The sequence below is a fragment of the Macaca fascicularis genome, chromosome 8, assembly GCF_037993035.2.
Source record: "Macaca fascicularis isolate 582-1 chromosome 8, T2T-MFA8v1.1".
NCBI lineage: Eukaryota > Metazoa > Chordata > Mammalia > Primates > Cercopithecidae > Macaca > Macaca fascicularis.
This window is the reverse complement of record NC_088382.1, coordinates 7,085,724-7,112,522: the sequence shown is the minus strand read 5'-3', so window position 1 is coordinate 7,112,522 and position 26,799 is coordinate 7,085,724. Positions and strand designations below refer to the sequence as shown.

Genomic DNA, 26,799 nt, shown 5'->3' with positions numbered 1-26,799 from the left:
ACACATCTACACACCTTTTAAATTATGCCTTTAACACTTAAAGAAACAAAGACAAGCTTGAAGATTAAAACCAAAATAACAGATTTGATAAAAACCATATAGCACTTCATATAACGAAAAACAATAAATTTAAAACACTGAAGGTAAATAGATTTGTATCTATTCTGGATTGTATTTTAGAACAGATAAAGGACATTAGTGGAAAACCCGGTAAAGTCTGAATAAAAATCTGTAGTACAATTAACAGTGTGGTACCAACGTTTATTTCTTAGTTTTGACAAATATATACCATGTTATGTAAGATGTCAACATTAGATGTTAAAGCTAGATGAAGAAGGCTGGGCGTGGTGGCTCAAGCCTGTAGTCCCAGCACTGTGGAAGGCTGAGGCTGGTAGATCACGAGGTCAGGAGTCCGAGACCAGCCTGGCCAACATGGTGAAGTCCTGTCTCTACTAAAAATACAAAATTTAGCCGGGCATCGTCGCACATGCCTGTAATCCCAGCTACTCAGAAGGCTCAGACAGGAGAATTGTTTGAACCCAGGAGGCAGAGGTTGCAGTGAGCCAAGATCGTGCCACTGCACTCCAGCCTGGGTGACAGACCGAGACTCCAACTCATAAAAAAAAAAAAAAAAAAAAAAAGCTAGATAAAGAATAAATAAATGGGAACACTCTGTTCTTTCTGACGTTTCTGTAAATCTAATATTGTTCCAAGTTTTGAAATTTATTAACCAAAAATGAGAGGAGGCTTCCATGAAGTATGTAGAATGCTGAAGGAATACTACTCCCAACCCTACAGCAACAACAACACTGACAAACTGTAGATTCATGACTTTTCTCAGATCCTTCAGAGAGCCGAAAGGTTGCAAGGCAACCAATTAATCCAAAAGTCTAAGGAAAGACAGAAAACTCAAAGGAGAAACAAGATGCAAGTGCTTGTTTACTTGGGGGCCAATGCTAACATTTAGCTAAAAATTTTAACAATTGTGCAGAAAGCCAAGCATAAGCTGTTGGAACAGATGAACCCCTGGGCTACAGACACAAGGAGAATGCAGCACAATTTACAGGCTCGACCCACAGACCTCCTGTGTACTCACAAGATAAAGAAAAAGGAAAACACACTGGGGTCAGGGAAGACTGGCTGTAGGCTTGTGGGATGGAACAGCAGCCCTGTGGGAAAGGCTCAGGGCCCAGCCCACATCCTTCTCTGTACGTTTCCTATGGAACAGCAGCCGGAAACTGATGAACAGGGGCAACAAAACCCTGCTACCCATGGGGCACGGATGAATACTCGATGAGGCTGGGCGAAGAGAACAGGGAAAAATTCTTAGTGAAGGCAGGAATACATCCTGGGCAAGACTTACAGCCAGAAGCAAGGCAGGAGCAGAGAAGGCTCCACCCCTGAGATTCTCCCTAAGAATAAAGACACTTCCCTTCCTTCTCCTTCTACCACCGAACTAGCAAGAGTTCAGTAACAAGTATCAGAGAAGTACAGTGGGGAAAGGCACAAAGAGGAGAGCCACTCCGAGGTGCCATGTGAAAATGCTGAGTGTGAAACAGACACTGAGGAAAAGCTCTATCGGGAGGATGTCCCCAGCCTACACACAAAGTAATGCAGCTATAGAAACCTGAAGCTGTGAGAAAAAGCACATGAGCAAAACCCAAATCCAGTGCACCTCCTGAGTGGACTGACTCAACTCCTCAACACCAAAGGCTGAGCAGAAAGACAAGTCTATCCATTTCCAGGTATCAAGACACCTTGCCTCCATTTCTACTGTCTTACAAAAAAGCCCTAGCATTCGGCAGAATCTTAGGAAGTGTGACAAAGGCAAGATAAAATACAATCTGAAGAGACAAAGCAATCAAAATTTCCAGACTCAGACATGGCCCAGATGTTGGAATTATCAAGCAGAGAATTTAAGAGAACCGCAAATATAATAAAATGATAAAGGTTCAAGTGGAAAAAGTGATTAAGCTTTATGATCAGATAGATATTCTAGCACAGAGATGGAAACTATGAAACAGGGTCGAAGGGAAATGTGAGGAATGAAACACGCAGTAGCAGAGATGAAGAGTGCCTTCAACTGGTTCACCAGTAGACTCAACACAGCCAAAGGAAGAATCTGTGAACTCAAAGGTGGGTCAACAGAAATCATCCAAACTGTAACAAAAAAAGAAAAAAGGGAAGGGGGTGTAAAAAAAAATTTTTAAAAACAATGAATAATGCATCTAAGAACTAAAGAACAGTGACAAATGAGCCAACACAAACATAACTGGAGAAGAAAGACTGCAGTAGGAATAATATTTAAAGAAATAAGAGTAAAGAAATTTCCAAAATTAATAACAGACACCAAATCATAGATCCAAGCTCAGAGGACCAATCCAGGTAAAAATTTTTAAATGACACTCAGATATATGATACTTAAACTGCTGCAAACCAAAAACAAGAAGAAACTCATGAAGGCAGTTGGAGAAACAGACACATGACAAGTGTACAGAGCTGATTTTTTCAGCCCTAGTGCCACTGACAGCTATATTCGTAAGGGCAAAAAAGCAAGGGACCACTGTGCATAGAATGCCAACATCACCCAACAGGCAGCTATCTTCATTTGCTTCATATATACAATGCCCACAGCAGGACACAGAAGAAACTCCACAGCAGTCATCCATGGCTGGGGTGACTGGACAGCTGGGAGAGAAGTGGGATGGACACTTTAAGGTATAAATTCGTGATTTTTAAATTTTAATTTTTTTTGTAAAAAGTCGATAAACCGTATTACCAACTTATTCTGTCTTTTGGAGACCTACATACAATGACCACAATTCTGCCCAAATTCACCACACTGTTTCAGACTAAACAGACCCTTTGAAAACACCAAGCTTGGTTCTCAAGGGTGAGCTATAACAGGATAAAGGGTCACTGTTCATCTCATTCCATTCTGCTTCTGTCACCCCACACATGCCCAGAACAGGATGCAATGTCCTAATACAAAAACACCTAGAAGAGGCATGTGAATAAACAATGCTCACACCGGGCACTTTACCAGCTGACTGTGAAGAACAAACACCTAGAAGAGGCATGTGAATAAACAATGCTTGCACCGGGCACTTTACCAGCTGACCGTGAAGAACTCTTCCTTTACCATGAGCTCCAGCTGCTGCCCAGGACCCCTAGTGAGAGGAGGGCAACAGGAGAGGAGGGAAGACAGAGGGAGGGAGCCAGAAAAGAAGAGGAAGGCCTGTGCACGTGAGCTAAGCTTCTGAGCACATGTCATGCTGTCATGCACCGAAAGAGAAAGCCCAAGTAGTCCTGGTAAGCATGATGCTTTGTCTTAGGCGGGAACCAGGGGAAAAGCCATTGGCAGCAATCAGCATTCTACACATAGCAGATTGAACTCTCCCCACTTTTGTGGAATAAAGTTTTATAAAATATTATTTCCACTGAATGATTTGACATTTGTATAGAGATTCATCCTTTTTTGGTTTTTCTGTATATGTAAGCCATTCCAAATTTCCACTAACAGAAAACAGTTGCTGCTTCTAAAACTAAATCTGATAGTAAAGAAGACAAGAAGTAAGATGAGCTCTTAAAGTAGCTTAAATGTCAGGTTAAAATGCAGTTAGTTCTATTTATAGACTCTGAAAGACACCAAATGCTCTTTTTATTCCTCTTTAAGGTCCACTGACCAGCAAAGGACCTAGTTGTTTACAACAATCTTTCTGATGGCTGAAAAACCTGCTTACCTGTACTTAGAGGGTTTCTGTTACCTCAGTGTAACTCTGAATTAGTAATTACACATGGGAAAATATATTTTCAAAACAATTCTTAGATTTTAATTCTTAAATTTAGAAACTGAGAGCTGGTAAGAAAAATAAAACCGGGTAGGTTCTTACTGGAGTTCCTGCGTTCACATAGCTCTGCAACTTGTTTCGCATTTCTTTCTCATTAAATTTGGCACTTCGCTTTACATAGATTCCTCCATGCTGCCACAATAAAATTGGGAGAAAGAAGTTTTACTTTTAAAATAATGATTGGCCAGAGTCATCAAAAAGGCAACTTTTCTTTCAAAAAGTACAGAATATAAACTACATTTCAGAATTTAATCTATATTTAATGTCTTCAAATATTAGCTTCTACAGAACATTTAGCTGAAAAATTACCTTGTCTCAACATAATTCAAAAAAACTGCATGTGACACTGTATTGGAAAATACATGAACTTTAGTTTTGTTGGCAGTTAAAATGAAAATGCTTTCTTTCTTAAATATACGTTTTTTAAAATAAAAAAACCTGATCAATCAGATGGATTTAACTCCCAATTCTTCCACCCACTTATTACGGAGTCACTAAAAAGCGTCCTTAAAATGTCAATACTCACGATCTTTAGGGATTTTAAAAAATCAATCCTGCTACAGATATTTCTGTGGCATTGTTATGGACAGAACTGTGTTCCCCCAAGTCAGTCTACTAAAGCCCTAATAGTTCCCACTGTGACTGTATTCAGAGAGAGGGCACTTAGAGGTGGTAATTAAGGTTAAAAAAGGGCCTCAGAGTGGGACCTTAGAAGTCTCTGTAGAAGGATTAGTCATCCAGTGTGATTAGTCCTTCTAAGAAGAGGAAGCAATGCCAGGGGTGCTTGGGCACAGGGAAAAAAACCACATGAAGACACAGGAAGAAGGCTGCTGTCTGCAAGCCAGGCAGAGAGACCTTGGGAGAAACTAACTCTGTCAACACCTTGATCTTGGATGTCTAGCCTCCAGAACTGGAGAAAATAAGTTTTATATATACAGCTTTTTTTTTTAATATCATACAGATCACTAATTACTGTTATCAATAGTTTAATATAATTGCGTATCAAATTCTATGCCTTTAAATTTCCTATTTGTTTGATCTTTGTACGTTTGCATTTTTGCTCTTTCATTTTACTGCAGCTGGTCCTTCATATCCATGTGTTCCACATCTGCAGATTCAACAAATCACAGATCAAAAATATGTGAATAAAAATAAAAAATAATACAATTAAAATAATACAAATAAAAATAAAGTATAACAACCGTTTACATGGCATTTATAATGTATTAGATATTATAAGTAATCTAGAGATGATTTAAAGTAGTGCACAGGTTATATGCAAATACTATCCCATTCTATATAAGGGTCTTGAGCATTGTATTTTAGATTTTGGTATCTGTGGTGGTCCTAAAACCAATCCCCACAGATGCTGAAGGAAAACTGTATATGGATAATCAGACAGGTATATAAGTACACACCACTAAAAATACCAAACCAAATTACTTCAATTGAGAATAAACTATTAAACCCATTTTAAAAACTATACATTTACATGAAATACATGTTAAATTTTAAAATATAACATTTTTATAGGGTTGGGTATGGCAGTTTGAACTATAATCTCAGCATTTGGGGAGGCTGAGGCAGGCAGATTGCTTGACTCCAAGACCAGCCTGGGCAACACAGCGAGACCCCATCTCTACAAAAAATACAAATTTAGCCAGGCATGGTGGTGGGTACCCACAGTCCCAACTACTTGAGGCTGAGGCAGGAGGTTCACTTGAGCCCCACAGGTCAAGGCTGCAGTGAGCTGTGTTCACAACACTGCACTCAGTCTGAGCAACAAAGTGCGACCGTCTCAAAACAAAACAAAACAAAATTTATAAACTACATATATATAGAGAAAAGCATGGAAACAAATTACCTGAGCAAAATAAAACCCATACAATGGGAGCCACTTTAATCCTTCTTTCAGCACATAGCGCACATGTCCTAGCGCATTCTGCCTGATGGCCAAGATGTCAGCAACAATCCAGTCAACTGCAGAGACAGGACCCAGTTAGTACATACATGAACCTCTTCACAAGTTGTACTAGGAATGTGCTTCAAAAGTACTGTGATTAGGATGTTTAAAATTTTTTTAAATCAATCTGAGATATTTTAAAAATATACATTTTCTGTTTTTTGAGATTTTTTTGCATTTCTTGAAAGGCTTTTTATTTCAAAGATAAAACACAGTCACAAAATACCTAAGTAATCCAACAGCAGCATGTATATGGAATAAAATGAGCTTCTCTAAATCCTAAAGCCTAGAAAACAAAGATTTTTTTTAATGAGAAAGTGGAAATTATAAACAAAAAATGGCCAAATGAAACTATGAATTGCAACTAAATATTCTGTGTGTGTATACGTATGTTCGGCAAAAGGCAAAGACAGTTTATCTTTTACTAATGAGTTTTTAGGACTTGGTACTAGGTTAGGACAGCAATCAAACAAAGGTCTCACATGCCTTACAATAGTGCTGGGTAGATACATGCGTTCTTTATGTAACCAAGAAAAACGATCCCAGGCTGCTAATAATTAGTTAAATAAATATGTTATTAACAAAGGGTTGCAAAAACAAGGGTAAGATGGTATGAGTTGATAACAGCAGCAACAAAAAACTTCCTAGAAGTTGTTAGTTGAGCTTTCAAAAAGAAAAAATTCCCAACACAGAGAGTGGCCCTTGCCAATAAAACAAACAGGAAGCGGCAATGTGGGTGCAGAAGATGGGAAACAGAGGACACGGTTTAAAGAGGAAATGAAGTGAAATTAAGAAGACAAATGATAAAGGTCTTAAGAACCACAGAAACTTAGATTTGAAATTAAATGGCTACAAACTACTCTATTTCTTGATGAGAAAGAAAACATATAAGAATGAAATGTAAGGGAGACTTCTCTAGTTAATACACACATGAGCTCAATTGATACTCGAAAAGAAAATCGTTAAGAATCTGTGAAAACAACAGTTCCAGCATCACCCAGGTCCTCAGGCCACAAAATGAGAACAAAAGGAGTGAGTCAGAGGAAGGAAATGTTTAAAAAAAAAAAAATCTGTAGAAAATAAAAGCTGAGGATTTAAAGGAATTACAATAAAGTTTTAGCCGAAGAGGAGAGTCTTCCACAGATTACAGGATGATTAGCTCTCAGCTATGTGAAATCCGTTAGACAATGAACCATACTAGTCAGAATATCCCAAAGAAGATTCAGCCATTTTAATACTAAAAATTAACCCAGAAAAATGTCTTAGCAATTATTATACATCTCTTTTTAATCAGGGATTATCATTCACAAGTTAACTTTTTCTTGATGACTGAAGACTTACAATTATTATATATATGAAACTTTTGTTATGGCTTCCTAAAAGTAGAATGTTGCTTGCAAAGATGATCCCCTACAGTGTATGATCCCAGAGACAGACACCACCTGTGTTATTGGGTTGAGATATCTACACTATTGGGCTATCAATGATCACGTTTCTCTAAAGTATATAATTTCCTGTTGAAGTCCTCTCCCTAGCCCCTTCTAATTTAGATCAAACAAATAATAACTGATAAACATATTTCCTTCTAGTCATGTCTTAGAAACCATATAATCAATCCTGTTATACCTGTACCAAATGCAAAAGTAAGCAGTCAATAAATTGACTAAATTGAGAACTAATTCTGTATGGTTCTGTATGGTTCCCAGGCTAAAGCACATCTTGGAAATATAGTTGGGGTACAAAGTTAAAAACCAGGTTTAGCATCTTCTCCTGCAACAATTATTTTTTCTTAATTTGGAAGAATTTTAAAAATGGATTTTATTTTAAAACAAACGGGTTTATGGTTATATTATGGCCTCAGATGCCCCTCCCAAGAACTTTTAAGAGAAAGTATAAGATTTTCAAGGTACGTCATGTTCATAATAAGCTGCCCTGGGCTATGCCCTTAAACTTGAAAATTTTAGTGGAAACATTTAACAACTAGCTTAAGTAGTCAAAATATACAAGCTTTGCGCCACCAGTATTTGCTACTGAATCATCGTTATTTCTTGTTTATTCTCAGCTATGTTTCAGATAGGACACCAGATTACAGATAGTTTCTGACTATCTCAGTTACAGTTGAGATGATATTACTTTGACAATAACTATTCATATTTTGTGTTCTGGCATAATTTAACTAAGATAGCAATAAATTTGGCTATGTGAGACTCTTCCATGGCGATCAACCCAAAGCAGTGTCATTGTTCCCACTAACTTGGAGGAGAGGAGTAGAAGGCAGTGAGAGGCAGCAAGTCTAATTTCCTCATCCCTATCGTCATGAAAGAGCAGTTCCTAATTCATGAGGGCCCTGTGTAGTCTTAAGAGATACTGCATGTGCAGCGCTTCCCTACCATGGATCCAGTGTTATGCTAATGGTGAGCTATGACTGGCATCACAACCACTTTTAAATGCCATCTATGAGCCAGGTACTCTACCAGGATTAGGAGATAGCCTCTGTAAAGGGCCTAAAGGAGCTAGCACTCACGCCTTACCAATAAGGCTCTGAGAGATAAGTAATTTGCCCACTGACACACAGCCTGTTGCAGAACAGCATTTCTGCAATGTCAAACAGGAACCTGGGTCTTTCTGACTCCAAAGTCCGTGCCTTTTTATAATATTCTACTCACCACGCACACTGTTCAATAAGAAAATTGACGCTTAAACCAAGAAAAGGGAACATTTCATGAGAATAAAAAGGCAAATAGTAGGCGGGGAGCAGTGGCTCACGCCTGTAATCCCTGAACTTTGGGAGGCCAAGGCAGGCAGATCACCTGAGGTCAGGAGTTCAAGACCAGCCTGACCAACATGGTGAGAACCCATCTCTACTGAAAATACAAAATTAGCCAAGTGTGGTGGTGCATGCCTGTAATCCCAGCTACTTGGCAGGCTAAGGCAGGAGAATGGCTTGAACCCAGGAGGCGAAGGTTGCAGTGAGCCGAGATCGCACCATTGCACTCCAGCCTGGGCAACAAGAGCGAAACTCTGTCTCAAAAAAAAAAAAAAAAAAAAAAAAAAGAAAAAGAAAAAATTGGCAAATAGTATCAAACGTAGATTGTTGAAGGATAAGGAGAAGGAATAACAGTCACTGTATCCTGCTGACTCCAGAGAGAAATGAGTTAACAGAGACAGAGACAGAATGTAGAGACAAGGATGTGTCAAGTGAAAACAAGGGAAGAGAGAGACTAATTTAAATGTTAATTCTTTTGAGTATCAGGCCAGGAAACTCATTTATTCTGGCAAGCCTGGCAGAAGACAAACAAGAAAGTCTAAGCAGAACAGCAGTCTTTGAAATGTTCTCTCTGCTAATTACATTTTCAGAGATACTCCACTGTGATTCCTAACATCTCAGAAGGGTTTTACAAGGGTACCTAAACACGATCGGACAATGAACCATGTCTATGGCTAGGCTTTAGGGGTCTCTGAAACCCTAAAACTACATATACATTTTTATATGCACATTTTTTTCTAGGAAAAGGCTCTGTCATATACTGACTAAAGCCTGTAATTCTAAAGAAATTTAAAATCACTCACCTAGTATTTTCCCAAGTTATCGAATTTTAAAAGGAAGGCTTTCAAAAAGCAGCCTTCTCAAATCCTGCTGGGATCAGGATCTGGTGCGAGAGCAGTGATACAAAGTCACAAGCACTTGGAGCTAGGGTGAAGGGAAGGGGAAGTGGTTCTCTAAACTGATAAATGAAATTCAGGTCAGTGTGATCTGAGGATGAAGATTATCCTTCCCATAGTACCTCTGGTCCCAAATACAAGTAGAATTGTTTTCTGTTTTTGTTTTTTAATCTGTTTTTTCATAGATGTTTTCTAGAAGTCCTCAATCTGAAGGAATATATATAATATATATAAAAGCCAATATGTAGTAAGCATACAAATTAACAGTAGTAGTTATCATTATTATCACTATCAGCAACACTTCCAGAAATGTTCAGAGAACTTACTCCACGAGTCACTACTAGAGAGCTCTGTTAATCGAGTGGAGTTTATACTGAAACCTGGACAAAGAAAAGCTGGCAGGGAAACTGAAGAAGGAATTTTAAGAGAATCCTGTTAAACAGAAAGACAACTCTACACGAAATTAACACTGGATCGATATAAAGGAAATGTAGGAAAATCAAAGCTATCAAGAGCCACTCCCTGTACTGGGCCCACGGATCCCTTTTATTTGATATTTGAAACCTGGTAGAAACATCCGTCAGCGGCAGGACAGGAACAGCAGAATGGTGTTAGAAGTAAAACGGCCAATATGTCGGCACAGATCAGAGTTCTCAGCAGCACTGACCATCGGTTGACTGTTTTGCTATTTTTGCCGAGAGTGAAATGTAATTAGATAAAACAGTCTGAACCAGTCACATAATAAAGTTGGGGAAAATACACAGATACATCAAAATTCCTATCAACCCCTTGTAGCTTCAACTCTTGTCCTATAAATCTGAATGTAATCATTACTTCACTAAATTGAGAAAAATGCACTTTTAACTTTTTATACTTTCTATACCTCATCTATGGTATAAGTAGTAATAAAAACCACAAAATCATGAAGAGACAGCTGACAGAAAGAAAATTAAAAAAAAGTCACAGGCATAAGTGATTTCCCTTAAGAGTACTATATTGATCAGGTTGTTTTTAGCTTAAGAGTACTATATTGATCAGGCTGTTTTTAGCTTTGAGCTTCTAGGTATAACATTTTTTAAAGCAATAAAAATGGAATTTAGGAATATGCACCAAAAGTAGCTAGCTACAGGTTTGAAAACATAAGAAGTGGGATTTCTTGGAGGGCTGAATTATTTGGAGAATTAAAAAGTACCTTACCCAATGACAATTTCCTGATCCTGCTACTGTGCTACAATTGTATTAAGATGTCACCATTGGGAAAATATTGCTGAAAGGGTCATAGGACTACAATGTACTGTTTTGCAAATTCTTGGGACTCTAGAATTACTTAAAAATGCAAAGGTTTTTAGAAGTATCTTAACCTAAAGTATATACTGCACTATTTTGAAGACCAGTCCTCTGCAATTCCTCTGATGGAACAGTAGCAAACTAGAATTAAACCAAACCCATTTGAAGAAGGAAAGGAAGTGCAGACATTAGAAATGACTAGCATAGTAAGGAAATGAGTACTCACATACCAATACAGCCTTTCTGCAGCTTAGCAATCAAAAATGTAAAATGTATATCTACACTTCCACCCAAGGCTACTTCTAGAAACATCACTTACAAAAAGAATGAATACACTACACAAAGGAAAAACAAACCAAGCAAGTAAGAAAATAGCTTACTTACATCCAACAGAGGGAGAAGGTAAATTTAGGAAAATTCATAGCTTTCAAGTTTCTGACTTTCCAAAAAGTAAAATCACAAAAATACAAGAACAGGTGTAATATCTGCACAGAAAATCGATGTTTTAAAAAACCCACTTCATTTAAATATAAGAATGGTATTTTGAATGCCCATGTGCCATCTGTAGAAAAACCTACGTTTCATGCAAATGAAATACAAACCTGTGCTTTGATGATTTGCTAAATATATTATATTTTCTTTATTTTTTGGCAAATCTCCATATAGCAATATCTAAAAAATAAAACAAAAAAAACACATTACTTTGATATTTTAAAACATCTGTAATATACTGTAATATACAAAGGAAGACAATGTGAAGAAACTGATGAATGATGCTGTGAATATTTCCATCCATGATTAACAAAAATTAGATTCCTCACAGGAGCCTCAGAGATCAAAACTGCTCATGTCCACAAAGCAGTTATGTATAGGACAGGTTAATGGTCATAAATTAAAATAGAATAATCAATATCCTCATGAGAAAAATATAACAAGCATTTATTGATTGCTAACAATATATAAAACACTGTTCATAACATAAATCTTCCTTCAAAGAGCCTACAATCAATCTAGTAAGAGAAAGACATGTCCACAGGAACTGTAATGAGACATAATGCAAATACTATGAAAATATGGTACTTTTTTATGTTTAAAATCTGTTTTTTCTTTTTTCAGGAAACTAGAAGGCTACACAACCTTTTTTAATTTTAAAGAACTGTAAACTGCAGAGCAGGAGGATCATTAGGTGGGATTTTGGCAGATGAGAGGAAGGAAAACGTCATGAGAATAAGAATGAATGGAAGCAGTAACCCTGGAGGCCTGTTGGGTACACGGGCAGTGTCGGGCGGAGGAGCAAGGAGACCAGAAGGGTGGCTCTGAACTGGAATGCCAGAAGTCTTTTGAATTCCATGCTAAAGATTTAAACTTTATTCTGTAAGTATGAGAGAAACATGGTTCCATGATTAGGACTCACTCCATCTCCACCAAGAACAGAGTTCAACAAAAGGGCAACTTCCAGCATGAGGGAGGAGCTGGTGAGAAGCACACAGTGAGCTTCTGGTCCAACAGCCAGTTTATTTTTAAACTGGGTGGTAGGTACACAGGTGTTCAATGTACCTGTATTAGTGTTTCTGCTGTTTTGTGTGTCTTACATATTTTAGAATAAATTTTTCAAGAAACTGGGAGTATACTCGTAAAGACTTAAAAGGAAATGGCTGCTAATGGTGCTAGGTTTTTATTTAGGGCATTTTTGTTTCTGCATCTTGTCATCATGGATTATGCAAGATTATAAATTAGCTAAGGCTTTTTAGATCTACCTTGTCCATAAGGATTATATTTTGGTCATGACATTATTTATTAATATCTTAAAAAGAGAGGAAAGAAAGGGACAATTAACCCAACAACTTTGCAGACAAATGCACCTAGATAACATAAAGTTCTGGAAGCCAGGGATGTGACTAAAGTTTCCATTACGTTCCTTAGAAACTGCACAGTGCTATGTATGTAGTATGTTTAAATATTTGCCCAGTGAGTTTTAATTCATAAAGTTTATCGATGGCATAAATGAGTAAAACCAATAGTTTGATCTGTTCAGAGTTAAAAATGACATGCTCGCTTGTGAGTAAATCCCCATTCTCTTACCAACAAGCCGGAATTGCATCAAGACCGTTGAGTATGCACTGATTTAAAAGTTTTGCACAGGCCAGGCATAGTGGCCCACATCTGCAATCCCAGTGCTTTGGGAGGCTGAGGTGGAGTGGGTGGGCGGGGGCAGTGGGGGCAGGATGGGAAGATCTCTTAAGCTCAGAAGTTCAAACCCAGCATGGGCAGCACAGCCAGACCCTGTCTCTACTGAAATATAACAAGATTAGCCAGGCATGGTGGTGCGCACCTGCCCACACTCCTTCAGGAGCATCCAGAACACACTGCACACCTAATGACAAGTCCCCAGCCCCTTATGGCCTATGAGCTCCTCAACAGCCTGATCCGTTTTCTACCCCAAGAGCCTAGCACCAAGCTGGTTTTTAACACATGTTTCCAGAATTATTGTTTACACTTTTGTCACCAGTAGGTAAAGCTATATCTCATCTTCAAAATAAAGGTAGTTTCAGAATAAACATAAATAAAATAATTTAAGTGCACCAGTGACTTTTAAAGGCATCATTCTGTAAATCTAGTACTCATTTTTTAAATCACATTAGTTCCCTCTACAAACGTATCCTGCAAACAATTTGTCACTTCAAAATAAGGCACAAGAAAACATGCCTTTTCTTTTTGTTTTTCGTAACTCTTTAAGTAATTTTAAGTTCATTATAATTGCTTCTTCATAATTTTAGGTTCATCCACTTTTTAAGAACTCATCAGACATCCACTACAGAAAAAAAATAATTTCTCTTTTCATTTATTAATTCAGAGGTAGCCAATAAAAATGTTTCTGAATAACTATCTATCTTCATCACAACTGACAAACTAGTTATTCTGTTCTCGTCAAACAAACTTACTTATCTTGCACAAACTGGCTTTCACAAGAAGGCCTGAATTAGAAGTGGACTAGTTTCACCTCACCTTGATCACATTTATGTTGTTTTTAATTTGCTCTCATGATACATAAACTGCCTAATGACTCTTTTTTAATCTTAAAAACAGGTAGTAATATGGAATTTAAAGTAATCACATGCTTAACACCTTAGCCTCCAAAACACAATGTCACAGAGACATAAATACACAGCATTCTTTGTTAAAAAATATATATTCTTCATTTATCTCAATAATGTCCATTTGCCTTCCACATGCAAAACCTGAAACATGATTTTTAAAAAAAAAACTTGCACTGCTGTTAAGTATAGATGATACTGTTGACAGGAATCAGAGAATATTCCACACCCAAATACGCTACTTTGGCATTAGGATTACTTTGAGCTGAAGGCAGCTGAGACACAGCAGATACAGGAAGAGTTCTCTGCCCTCTCCCTAATTGCCTAAGGCAGGACATAATTTCCCTGTGGAAAGGTCATATGAATTTCCATATGTAAAGGTGTTTCCCTGTCCCTTATTAGGAGACCAGAAACTGGCAAAATAAACCTGCATAGCAAACCTTATTACCATACATTTCCTAGTCATTTTCCCACAATTTACCACCCCGGGAGCTGAAATCCTCTTCTCCTTAGACTAGTCACTTCACAATTTATCAGCCTTTGTTAAAAATCACATACAAACCCATTCTTTAGCCAAGCACAGAAGGGCACAACTACAGTCCCTGCTACTCAGGAAGCTCAAACAGAAGAATCGCGTGAGTTCAGGAGTTTGAGTCCAGCCCTGGCAACACAGCAAGACCCCCGTCTCTTTAAAATAAAGATAAACATAAAAATAACCCCTCCTCCTTCCCTGTGCATGTAAAAACACTAACATCAATAAAATGTGTATGCCTCTACTCCTGTTAATCTGTCTCTTAATCTCTTAATTCACAAGCCCTAGCTACCCTACGAGGGTAAAGGAACAGTCTGCTCTCCCCTATACTGTAACATGACAGCTACTAAGAGGTAGGCTCTAAAGTACTAGACTTGAATTAAGCTTGAATTAGAATCCTCATCCGTCACCTTATGATGAGAACTTGGGCAAAACATCCAACCTCTCCAGACCTATTTCTTTGCCTGTAAAATGAGTGTAATAATAGTAACTACTCCTCCTAGGATTGCAGTGAAATAAGTGAAACTATGTAAACTACTTCACACAATGCCTAGAACATAGTAACCATCTAAAATATGTTAAACTGTCATTAGTATTATCCAATGAAACGGAACTTTTTATTCAAAACTGTGTTAAGTGATTAATGGACAAGAGAAATAGCTAGCTAGTCTATCTCTCCCCACAAAGTCTTTGATTACATAGAAGTACAGCCATAAAGAATTTCAATTTGAATAAGATTACATATACAATTTACACTGTTTATATAATTACTTGAACTTTTAAATGTATTTTATGCCAATGAAATATACCACCAGTTAATCATTATAAGATTTCTGCTGTAAAGCATACAAAAACTATAGTCTTTTTCTACCCAGCTTAAAACGTTTCATTGAATAGTAAAATTATTATGCCCTTCTGAAATAAGATCAAAATAGCGAACAGCTACTTGCCCGATAATCAATACAAACACAATTATCATGCAATAAATGGAACCTAACGGATGACAAAGTTCTTTTTTTCCTTTTGCTTTCTTTAGCAAAGCCTTCTTCATAAGCTTTCAAAACAGTACTTCACACGCAAAACTGTAATGACTAGGTGTTTGGACCATCACGGCTCACTGCTCTCTCATTGTTCTTACCATGTCTAGTGAATAAACTGGCTGACTGCATTCAATGAGACACATGGCTGTTTCCATAGTAATAAGAATGCTGGTTCTTCCAACTCCAGCACTGCAAGAAACAACAAGGAGTTTTTCCTTGCCAACCCTCTTATTTTGCACATGAAAAACAAAATCCAGAAAGTCATTGAATCATCAGGGTCTCCATGGTCAGGCCAACCTGTGTACTGGATCTGAGTGACTGATGACTCTCTCATTTTTCTCTTGGTTAAACAGCAGTGTGATCTTCCCGAAGATAAAGGCAGTGCTTCCTTCTTCTGAGTGGCAGAAGGCTTGGTAGCATCCACAGGATGAACTTCTGGGTTCTGGCCAATATTGGGGTCATTTATCTCTGCCACATTCAACTTGTGTGGTCAACATTACAACCATGGAGAAGACTTGTTCCTAAGTCATCTGCCAAAAATCTGTTCAAGTGTGTGGTAACGCCCCTTGACAAGCACTGTTCTGACTTATAACGCTGGAATTGCACTGATGTAGTCCTCATTACCTTTTAAAATAATCCATGTAGTATCATAAGGCAAACTATCTCTGTATCTATTTTTGGAAAGGTTCTAAGGTAATCTGGCACCAGACATTGTCATTCCAAGTTTTCTTTTTGATAAGCTGATCAAATTGTGTCCAGAATGTTCCAGCGGTAAGCCCTTGGCTAGCTGGATCACTGACTCCCACAGGAAATGGTCATCCTGGTGGACACTATCTAGTGGGTCTTTCTCCAGAATGTACTGGAAGTCTGTCCCGTTTTCTAGCACTTCTTCCACTACATCATATGCAGCACAGGTAGAACTAGAAGCATGAGTTCCCCAGAATGTCTCTCACAGTTAGCTTTAATAAGCAGGACAACCCAATCATGGATGAGTCTGTAAAGTCCCAACCACTGATCAATACAACTAGGTCTTCTCTTCAATCGAGGGTCACCGAGTTCAAAGGTGTTCCTGGTGCTTCTCAGGACACGATCACAGACATCTTCTGACCATATTCCCCTTTACATTGACTCCATACCTTCCATTTTCATCAGGTTCACTCTGATTAGAACAAGATGATCATGTAGAACACCACCATTAGGAGTAGATTTTTTAAGAGAAGATGTAACATCAATGTTTCATTAATATGATCTTCCAGATCTTGTTGGAAATGTAAATAATGAATTTGGTTCCAACTGTTTTTCTTAGATTGTTTGGGTGGTAAAGCCGGAGACTACCTATCTCAGGGGTGTCCTGTAATGGTGGATGATTCCAGAGTGATGCTATCAGCTTGTGCTGATAATGGTGATCTCTGATTCGCAAATACTTTGGAAGAAGTGTGAACCACATAATCTACCAAATGACCAACTGAAGACGGTCATAATCAGGTTCCCTCTTGTATGAATGCAAAATTTTGATGAGTAGGAATTCCTGTTCCAGGTGGCAGCTGTGATGGAAGGCTTTACGTTTCCAATCCTTTCATCAGATATTGAATTCCTGCTTACTACTTCCCAATTCATTAATTTCCACGTCAATGGCTTACTTGAGGATCCTGCAAATTGTCTTTATTTGCCTTTTATTTGCCATACTGAATTAATTGAACTTCAGTTCTCCCACGGTGCATTAGGAATTTTGAACCTAATGTAAAATAATGTGCAAAAAAAATTATTTCTAGTTGGAAGTGGTCTGTCCAAACAGAAGAATATGTGATGTTCTAAACTTGCTTTCCACAAACGTTTACATGCTCTACAATTTATCATATTAAATCCTGATAATCTTTCTCCAGATTTATGCAAGCCATTTTCAAAGCTGAATAAAAAACTGTTTGCACTTAAAACAAATTTTTACAATCTTCGACCATGGAAAGGTACTCATTCGTAGTCTCTTATAAATCAGAATTTCTCTTGACGTCATTCCAATCATAATTTCATTGTAACTTTGATTCCTTGCATAGTGGAATTCAACTCCACCGAGTTCTAAGGTACTTGCTGTGTTTAGGTAATTAACTTCTGCTTCTCAAGGACATAAGCCTATATGTTGCTGATGTCATTTTTACAATTTATTTTTCAAAATTTTGAGGATGATCAGGAATGAAAGAATAACCTGAGAGGTGGCCTAGCAAGTTCTCTGACTGACTGTAGTCTCCAAGTTTAGTCTGAACAGCAAATAAAGGAAAAAGGGCAGTAGTATCGTAAGAACAGGGCAATCTTCCAGTAAGAATGTCTTGTTAAATTTGTAAAAAATACTAGTAGCCGGCTATCCATGGAATCATCAGCCACCTGTAAATCAACATAGTCTTGCTCAGTAAAATCAGGATGGTCGCAGACTACATCTGACAGAACTTGCCACTGATCATGTTTATTCGCACTGAAAGCTTACACAGTGTTTTCCAGAAGGATGTTACAAGCCTCTGTATGCTGTCTGTCTCAGGCCAACTCTGGTGCTCGTACATTGGAGATTGTGGGTTCTGCCAGCAGGAAATTGAAAATGTGAGGTCATGACTGTACACACAAGGTCTTTGTATCACAGCTGTGTCCTCTCAGCTGAAGAAAGCAAGCATCAAAGCCAGGCAGTGATGGGGAGCGGCATGTCTGCTCTACCACCCACAGCAACCACGTCATGCTGTGGAACTGCCATGGCCTGCGCCACCCAGGAAGGCCATGAAGTTCTTTCTCACACACTCAGCATGCATGTGTCTTTTGGCACTGCCCTTATTTTACATCCTGTCTTTTGGTACTGTTCTTATTTTAGAGGGTGTGTTTTTTCTGAGTATCCATGATGTACCAGTCACTGAGCTAGGCAGTTTCACATATTATCACATTTTGTCTTCAAAATAGCATGACAAAAAGTATTCCATTTAAGGATGAGAATCTTGAGACTGAGAAGTTGACACTTACTCCACATGACATACGGAATGGCAGAGAAATAGGAATTACACCGAGGTTTCTCACTCCAAGATCCCAAAATCTTTTGACTGTGACAAAACTATTTTCTGCAAAAATTCCAAATAAAAAATGTCAAGTGAGACGGCTTCTCATATATTAGAAGCTTATATAATTTTTTTCACTTTGAATATCAATCACAGAATTATAAGGAACCCGTAAAAAAAAATTAAAAACCAACAAAAAATTTTTTCCTACATAAACACAAATTAAGCCCGGAAGCAATGCAATATGAAAGTGCACCAAGAGCTGGCATTCACTACATCACACCCAACTTTTAGGTGAACCACCTGCTTATATACGCAACAGCCACCCAGTTAAGTAACCATCTGACATAGTTGTATTCCTCCTTTATTTCCTCAGTTCTTTGTTTATTTCTTTAATTTTTGAACTATCTCAGCAAACATTCACTTAAAACATTCTTTTAAGTGACATCTTTCTGCACTGCTAAATTATGTGTTACTTTAGGGTAGACACTATGCATTTTGTCAATCCAGAACATTAGCACCTATTAACAGTAGGTGGTTAGCACTTAATATGTGGCTGGGACTTAATACGACTCTCCTTTCCAGGTATCATCACCCTCATTTCTTTCTGCCCCTGGAATTCTCATGCCAAGCTGGAGCACAGTAAAGTCATCTTCTAAATATTACTTACACTTATACACATACACAGTACTCTAAAATCTTCAAGCAACACTTTCTTATTTGGGGTTTTCATGTCTGGTGCCTACAGAGAAACAGAAGAAACAACATAAAATCTTGGAGAATTGCATAGGCTCAAAAATTACAAAAAGTACTGGTTTTGATTCACAGCTAAACCAAGGATTTTCTGCACTGCTGGCCGCGTGAGAATTCTTTTTTAACTTGTCTGACTTTGCTCATTCTGCCTTACTCTTGAGGGTGGAGTTCATGTTTCTTCCTCCTTCATCTATTTAAGGAGAGAATGAATCGGACTCACTAGACCTGGGTACCCTGTTAGAACAAAACTTACCAACTAGTAATGCCATTCAAAAATCTCCATCCCTTAAAAGTGAGATTCAGCTACATTTCCACAGAAACACAAACTAGAATTCCCTAGAGTATTCCGCCTTTTCTCTCTCCCTTTTTTTTTTTTTTTGAGATGGAATTTTACTCTTGTTGCCCAGGCTGCAGTGCAATGGTATGATCTCAGCTCACCACAACCTCTGTCTCCTGGGTCCAAGTGATTCTCCTGCCTCAGCCTCCCAAGTAGCTGAGATGACAGGCATGCGCCACCATGCTCGGCAAATTTTGTATTTTTAGTAGAGATGGGGTTTCTCCATGTTGGTCAGGTTGGTCTCGAACTCCCGACCTCAGGTGATCCACCTGCCTCAGCCTCCCAAAGTGCTGGGATTACAGGCATGAGCCACCGCACCTGGCCCTTTTTTCTTTTTTTCTTTTGAGACAGGGTCTTACCCTGTCGCCCAAGTTGGAGCCTCCACCTCCCAGGTTCAAGCGATTCTCCCACCTCAGACTCCTAAGTAGCTAGGACTACAGGCATACGCCACCAGGCCCAGCAAGTTTCTGTATTTTTTGGTAGAGACGGGGTTTCACAATGTTGGCCAGACTGGTCTCGAATGCCTGACCTCAAGTGATCCACCCGCCTTGGCCTCCCAAAGTGCTGGGATTACAGGCATGAGCCACACCGTGCCCAGACTACTCTGCCATTTTTGTTAAAAGAAAAAGTAAAATCAAGTCATTCTCCCCTTTACTGCCATCTTCAAGAGGTTACAATGTTGCAGAGAAGATGATCCAAACATTAAAATATGATAGTTATGTTAGTATTATGTATGTTAATATTACATAAAAATTACCCTGACATTGAGATGGGGTAAGATCATGACAGATGGAGAAAAGCTAGGGCTTGAGCTGGAATTCCAGAAAGGAGAGGTCTAATGTGGGGAGGGGCGGCCCAGAAGGAAAACCTGGACTAGAATGAAACCAAGGAACGGAAAAGTTAACCGGGCCAGAATTTAGAGAACCTTGAATGCCATGCTTCAAACTCCTCATGTTTATTATGTTATCAATTGAAAACCTCTTTTCCCTAAACATTCCATGTTAATTACGCATGTTCCAAGTAAAAGTTCGAAGTAATTTTTATAGCCTTCTCCACTAACCCAAGCAGAGTTACTTTCTCTCTCCGTACAGCAAAGCTAATAAACACACCTCTAATTTCAGTGTCATCCTATTTTGTAATTGGCAGTTCATGTCTTTTCTAGATGAATACCTTGAGAGTAGGGGTCTCATTTCAAGCAATATAACCACAGTGCCAGGCAGAGCACCTTCAGAAAATGAGTGACTGAAACTCCTGGCTAGACTACTACAGATGTGAACCATGGGTATTCCCCTTTCCTTGTCTGTAAAAGAGGAAGAATAGTGCCTACCTTGTAAAGATGAAATTATTTACATAAGAGAACAATACTTGCACACAGCAGCACTCACTAGCTGCGACTGAGTGTGCTACTAACCCACCCTCTTCTTTTTCCTCAACGTTCAATCACAAAGTCCTATCAGCTACCACTAAAATAGATTTGGAATTCTTTTCAATCTCAACATCCACTCTTTCCACTCCCCTAACCATCATTTCTCACCTGGATGACTACATTACCTTTCAAGCTTGCCCTTTTACAGAGCTCCACACAAATGTCACTTGCTCTGGAAGATTTTCCAAACCCCTACCTTGCACCCACCAGGCTAAACAACTTGGCACGGCACAGTAAATTTTCACTTTCTTGTTATTGTTTGTCTTCCCACACTAAAATGTGAACTCCATAATGGCAGGTACATTGTCTATCAAACATTGTATCCCTTGGTACCCAGCACAGCACCTGGAACAATGTGCACACGGGAATATCGCAGGGATTAAGGGATCTAGGTTCTAGAGATCCCTTACTGAAGTCATTACTTACTACTGAATTGTCCAACTACTAACATCAACCTCTAGTTAAGAAACCATAATGAGAAAATAGTAAAGGAAAAACTAACTTCTGATTCCATTTGAGAAGCATCAGCTCCACAAAATTAGACAAATATACACAAGAGGGAAAGTAAACTAGGTATTTACGGAGTGCTGTTTTCCCTTGCCCTCCATCGTAATGGCACAGAGGTATCCCCATAGGTACACAGGTATATTTTGTGCTACTGTACTAAAAAACTCATCTAAGAAGTTCATTTAACTGAAGAATCTTCCCATAATTCAAACACCTACTTAAAAGCTCTTGGAAGAAATCTAAAGTTACACACCAAATTGGTACATACCTGGGAAAGGTGTACGTAGTGTAGGAGTAGGGGAAACTTTAACTTTCTCAAAATATTGTGGCAGTGTTTGAATGCATAATTGCATCTGTGATTTTAAAATAGAAAAATAAGGCATTAAAAAACTATACACCAATGCAACCTGAAATAACTGGTTTGTTCACAGAGGTTTATATTTATAAAGTGTAAATATAGAGTTTTAGTTATATTTCTTTAGGATTTTCCTCTAAGTCTAGTAAGTTAACCAGTTCCCTAATCAGAATTTAATTGTGTTAGACTGGAATTGATTTGATTGGGAAATGTTTAATTTCCTATAGTAAAAGTTTTTATTATCCTGCTTAAACAAGCTAATGCAGAGACACACCCAAACCTACACAGTCCTATTACTCTCAGCTAAAGTGCTAAAGTGAAGGAAGCAATTTAAGATCTATTTAAGGTCTTCACATGAATGACAAATAAGCACAGAAGAGTAAAATTAAGGATACAAGCTACAATTCATATTCTCGTTAGGACTACAGATATCCGAGATGGCGCTGGGCAACATTTTGGCAGAAGTGCAGAAAGAATGTAGAAATGTCATAAAAGGGGGTAGGCTAGATGACTTATAAGCTCCCTTCTCCAGTTATAAGTAAACATGTTCCATTCTAATGAATGGTTGCTTTTACAGCAAGATTCAGAATATAAATTTAACTCATTAGGAGTTTAGGATGAATTTGATGAGTCAGTGCTACAAAAAGAAAGATGCAGTTATAAATGGTCTCTAGATAAAAAGCCTTGACTGTTTCTGAGGAACTTGGAACAATGTTTCAGTTAAAAGTATGAATCAGCTAAACATGGTGGATCACGGAGGGATCACTTGAGCCCAGGAGCTCAAAACCAGCCTGGGCAACATGGCAAAATCTCATCTCTAACCCCTCCCCAGGCCAAAAAAAAAAAACAAAAAACAAAAAACAAAAAACAAAAAAATTAGCTGGGCATGGTGCTGTGCACTTGTAGTCCCAGCTACTCGGGAGGCTGAGGTGGGAGGACCACTTGAGCCCAGAGACAGACATTGCAGTGAGTGGAGATTGCACCACTGCACTCTAGTTTGGGCAACAGTGTGAGATTCTGTCTCACAAAAAAAAGTATGACTCCTTGGAGAAGTTAAGGGCATATTAGAGAAATGTCAAAATCTTAAATTCTTTATCTTCTTTCTTGTGTTTTTCAAACTATTTTACACTTAAAGCAGGTCAACTGAAAACCTAAGTTTATTTTATATAAACTTAAGAACTGTGCATTTTGTTATGTTACATTAGCATTTGGGGAAGGGGGGATTAGCAGTCAGAGCCACTAATGTAAAATATATTCTGAAGAAAATTCCAAGTGTTACCAACTGATTTAAGCAAGATAAATTGGCAATTAAAATATTTATTAGGGGCTGGGCATGGTGGCTCACACCTGTAATCCCAGCACTTTGGGAGGCCAAGGCAGAAGGATCACCTGAGGCCAGGAATTCAAGACCAGCTTGGGCAACATAGCAAGACCCCATTTCTACAAAAACTTTTAAAAATTAGCTAGAAATAATGGCACGGCAGCTGCTCGGGAGGATTGCTTGAACCCAGGCATTCAAGGCTGCAATGAGCCATGATGGTGCCACTGCACTAGAGCCTGGGTGACAGAAAAAGACCCCGACTCAACAAAACCCAAACCCCAATCTATTATGTGTTGATAATTTTTTGGCCTACAAATTTCAATGATCAGTTTTCAGTGTATTGCATAGGAATGGGGAAAAGAAATTTTTTTAAAAGGAAGCAAAGAAAAAAGAATTCTGACATCTGAAGACATTCTATTAACTTTTATCAGCTTCACAAAACATGCTAAAAATATTTTCCATTATTGATCATAACTATTACAATTGTTGTTTATGCAGCTATCCCAACATTTAGGATATATCTAGATTCCTAGGATAGAATTCTAGGCTATAAACTAAGATAAATCTAGTTTCACTTTAACTCACGATGATAGAATTTAAGGTAACTTCATTCCTTTTTCATGAGTCCCATCTACTCCTCTGCCAGTACTCCAGCTTTCCTTTTAATCTCACGTAAGATTTCCTTAAACTCCAGCTCAAGAATATACATATGGCCTCTTATTCTGAGTCTCTAAGCATTCCACATTCAAGTTACTTCCTATCCTACAGACAGGGCTTTTAAGTGGTAAACAAACCAAATACCAGTATACTCACCACATCATACACAATTAACAGTCTTAGAAGTGAAATTACCTTTATCAAGATTTCAGTTATTTCCACATATATCATATAGATGATATATATGTCAATTCTTAACTGATTCTGAAATTACCGTCTTGTGATTACATATATCATATGATATATGTATCAGTTAATTCTTTATTGATTCTGAAACTACCATCTTGTGATTATATATATCATATATGATATATGTATGATTACATGATATATATTATATATGAGATATATGATTACATATGATACATAATATATAATCACAAGATGGTAATTTCAGAATATATGTATATAATCACAAGAATATGCATATAATCACAAGATGGTAATTTCAGAATATATGTATATAATCACAAGAATACATATATATAATCACAAGATGGTAATTTCAGAATTAGTTAAGAATTAAAAGAATACCAAAATATGAATAAGTTGGTTATTACATAGAATACAGATTTGTTCTGAAAATAAAACAGTTAATCAAATGTTCTACTTAAGGGATATGTGAAAGTAAATCTGTAAATAAGAAACTAAAAGATTATGGGAAAGTAAGTAAACTTACTACAGAAAACCAGGTTCTCTGTTAAAGAAAGCAGAGACCAAAATGCATTAACATATAAATACCTAAAGAAATAAGGCAAGTTAAACTAAGAAATAACTACAAAATACTGAATAGGCAGAACTATGGATTTCATTATTGTGGTGGGTTGAAGGGCAATCCCTCAAAAAATGTGTCTACATCCTAAGCCCTGGAACCTGTGAATGTTTTCTTATTTGGAAAAAGTCCTTTGCAGTTACAATTAAATTAAGGATCTTGAGATGAAGAGATCATCCTGGATTATCCAGGTGGGCTCTAAACCCAATGACAAGCACCCTTCTAAGAGAAAGGCAGAGTGAGATGTGAGGCAGAAGAGGTGGCAGCAAGGACTGTAAGGCAGAGGTTCAGTCACCAGAAGCTGAAAGCCACAGAACAGATTCCCCTCTAGGGCCTCCAGAGGGAGTACAACTGAGCCTACACCTTCATTTCAAACTGCTGGCCTCCAGAATCACGAGAAATTAAGTTTCTTAAGCCATTGGTTTGAGGTGATCTGTTTTGGCAGCACAGGAAAGTAACATTGATTCAAAAGTAACTTGAATCAATGCCTCTCAACATAGTAGAGAAATTTCAGTTGATTTTCAATGAGTATCAAATTACGTGAAATATAAAAAAACTTTAAAAATTCTTATTACTCATTCTAAAGATATAAATGGTGAAGAAAGTACCCATTTGAGTTTCAGCACCAATGAGAGATTTTGGAAGGACCTAAAAGGATAAACGAGTTGTAAGGAACAATTTTAGCAGCACTGACTGAAATATTTCTCTATCTCAGAGATACATATGAAAATAAAGTAGTGAAATTAGGGAAGAAAAAGGTCCAGAATCCAAGGAAAATTCAAGTAAACTTGTTGGAAGCAGGTTTACCTGCCAAGCACAGATCATAAATCTCATGGACCTACTACTACTTCTCTTCAGCTTAAAAATTCTATGTAAAAGAAAATATTCTTCTGCAAGAACTACTATGAACCACTTATTTTTTAAACCTAGAGTTGAAAGGCATAAAAATGTCATTAAAAAAATTTTTATTTTAAAATGTCTCTTTAATATATATAAATTAATAAACTTTTTATTTAAAAACTTATAACCTCTTAAATTACTAAAACTCCCTTCAGAAATGAGTCAACAATACTTTATGCAGAACAAGAGAATCATCACTAGCCTTGCAAACGAAAGCTGATAAAAACAATTCAAGAAAAAAAGAGTATCCTAACAAAACAAGAAAAGCAAGCTAAAAATTTTAATCAAAACATCTCAGTGACAAAGTTAATGGTACAAAGTCACAGGTAAAAAATATGGTGACAGAACGTCACTATAAATCTTTTTCCCTTGGGTCTTATGTTTGAAGATAGCTATTTATTCCTCTATTGGTTTAATCTTAAAAGAAACAAACAAAAATATTGAAAGGTAGCTTTGTGTACACAGGAAACCCAGATTCCAGAAAAAGACCCTAATAAATTCAAAATACCCTGCTCTCTGTTAGTAAACAGAAAATAATTATTTGTCCCCTCCAAACAATAAAAATAAAAATGCAGGAATAAGAAACTCTTGCTTTTAAATTTGTATTAAATGTTCATAACTTGCATTTGAGGATCAGTGGGCAATCAGTTAGTTCTAGGATTCCTAAAGAACTTCATCAAGGAACACACAGTAAACAAAATTTTGAATTATACTTAAGTCAGGCATCCTTTCATAAGTGCATGAAAATTAGTGCTGGACGCTAGTTCCTTTGATTTGAATGGGGCGGGGGGAAATGATTAGATTAAATGTTTTCAAAATCACTTGCTGGGAAATCAAGAAGTAAATTGGAGCTCTGAAGTCAGCAGTATATAAGGTAAGGTATGTAATTTCAGAAACACTGCTAAGTTTTACAGCCATTTAAAAACATAAGAACTTGCCAAACCAAAAAATCCTTCAATGGTGTATTCTGCATCATATTGTGTACTCTTAGAACAAAAATAACCTAACCCGCCACAGATAGAATTATTTTTTTAAGAGTGAATGACTTTGTGTTCTGAGATTATATCCCAACCCAGGCCAGTTGTCATATGACGTGAAAGTAAAAACTTAATCATGATAAAACTCAGACATTTAGACAAACTTGGTGGAGTTACCATACAAAGGGAAAAAATTAGCCTGAATTATTGAAATTTTTAAGTGAGGCTCATTTTAAATGTCAATTGCCAGGAAACCATGATCTGGAATAGTATCTTC

At 37.6% G+C, this 26,799-nt stretch overlaps 1 protein-coding gene across 7 annotated transcripts in view; it reads right to left on the bottom strand.

Moving 5' to 3' along the window:
* Window positions 1-26,799, bottom strand: part of AGPAT5 (1-acylglycerol-3-phosphate O-acyltransferase 5) — a 51,953-nt gene that overhangs the window by 23,629 nt on the left and 1,525 nt on the right. For 2 of the 7 annotated variants that reach the window (XM_065518735.1, XM_074000215.1), the window contains exons 2-4: window positions 11,367-11,436; window positions 5,716-5,831; window positions 3,894-3,983 (exon numbers count right to left, since the gene is read on the bottom strand). In XM_065518735.1, coding sequence (XP_065374807.1) covers window positions 3,894-3,983; window positions 5,716-5,831; window positions 11,367-11,436 — 276 coding nt within the window. Of the gene's footprint in view, window positions 1-3,893; window positions 3,984-5,715; window positions 5,832-11,366; window positions 11,437-15,529; window positions 15,995-19,127; window positions 19,200-21,748; window positions 21,834-26,799 lie in introns of those variants that run through there. The other 5 variants (XM_065518738.2, XM_065518734.1, XM_065518739.2 and 2 more) reach the window with 5 other exon arrangements.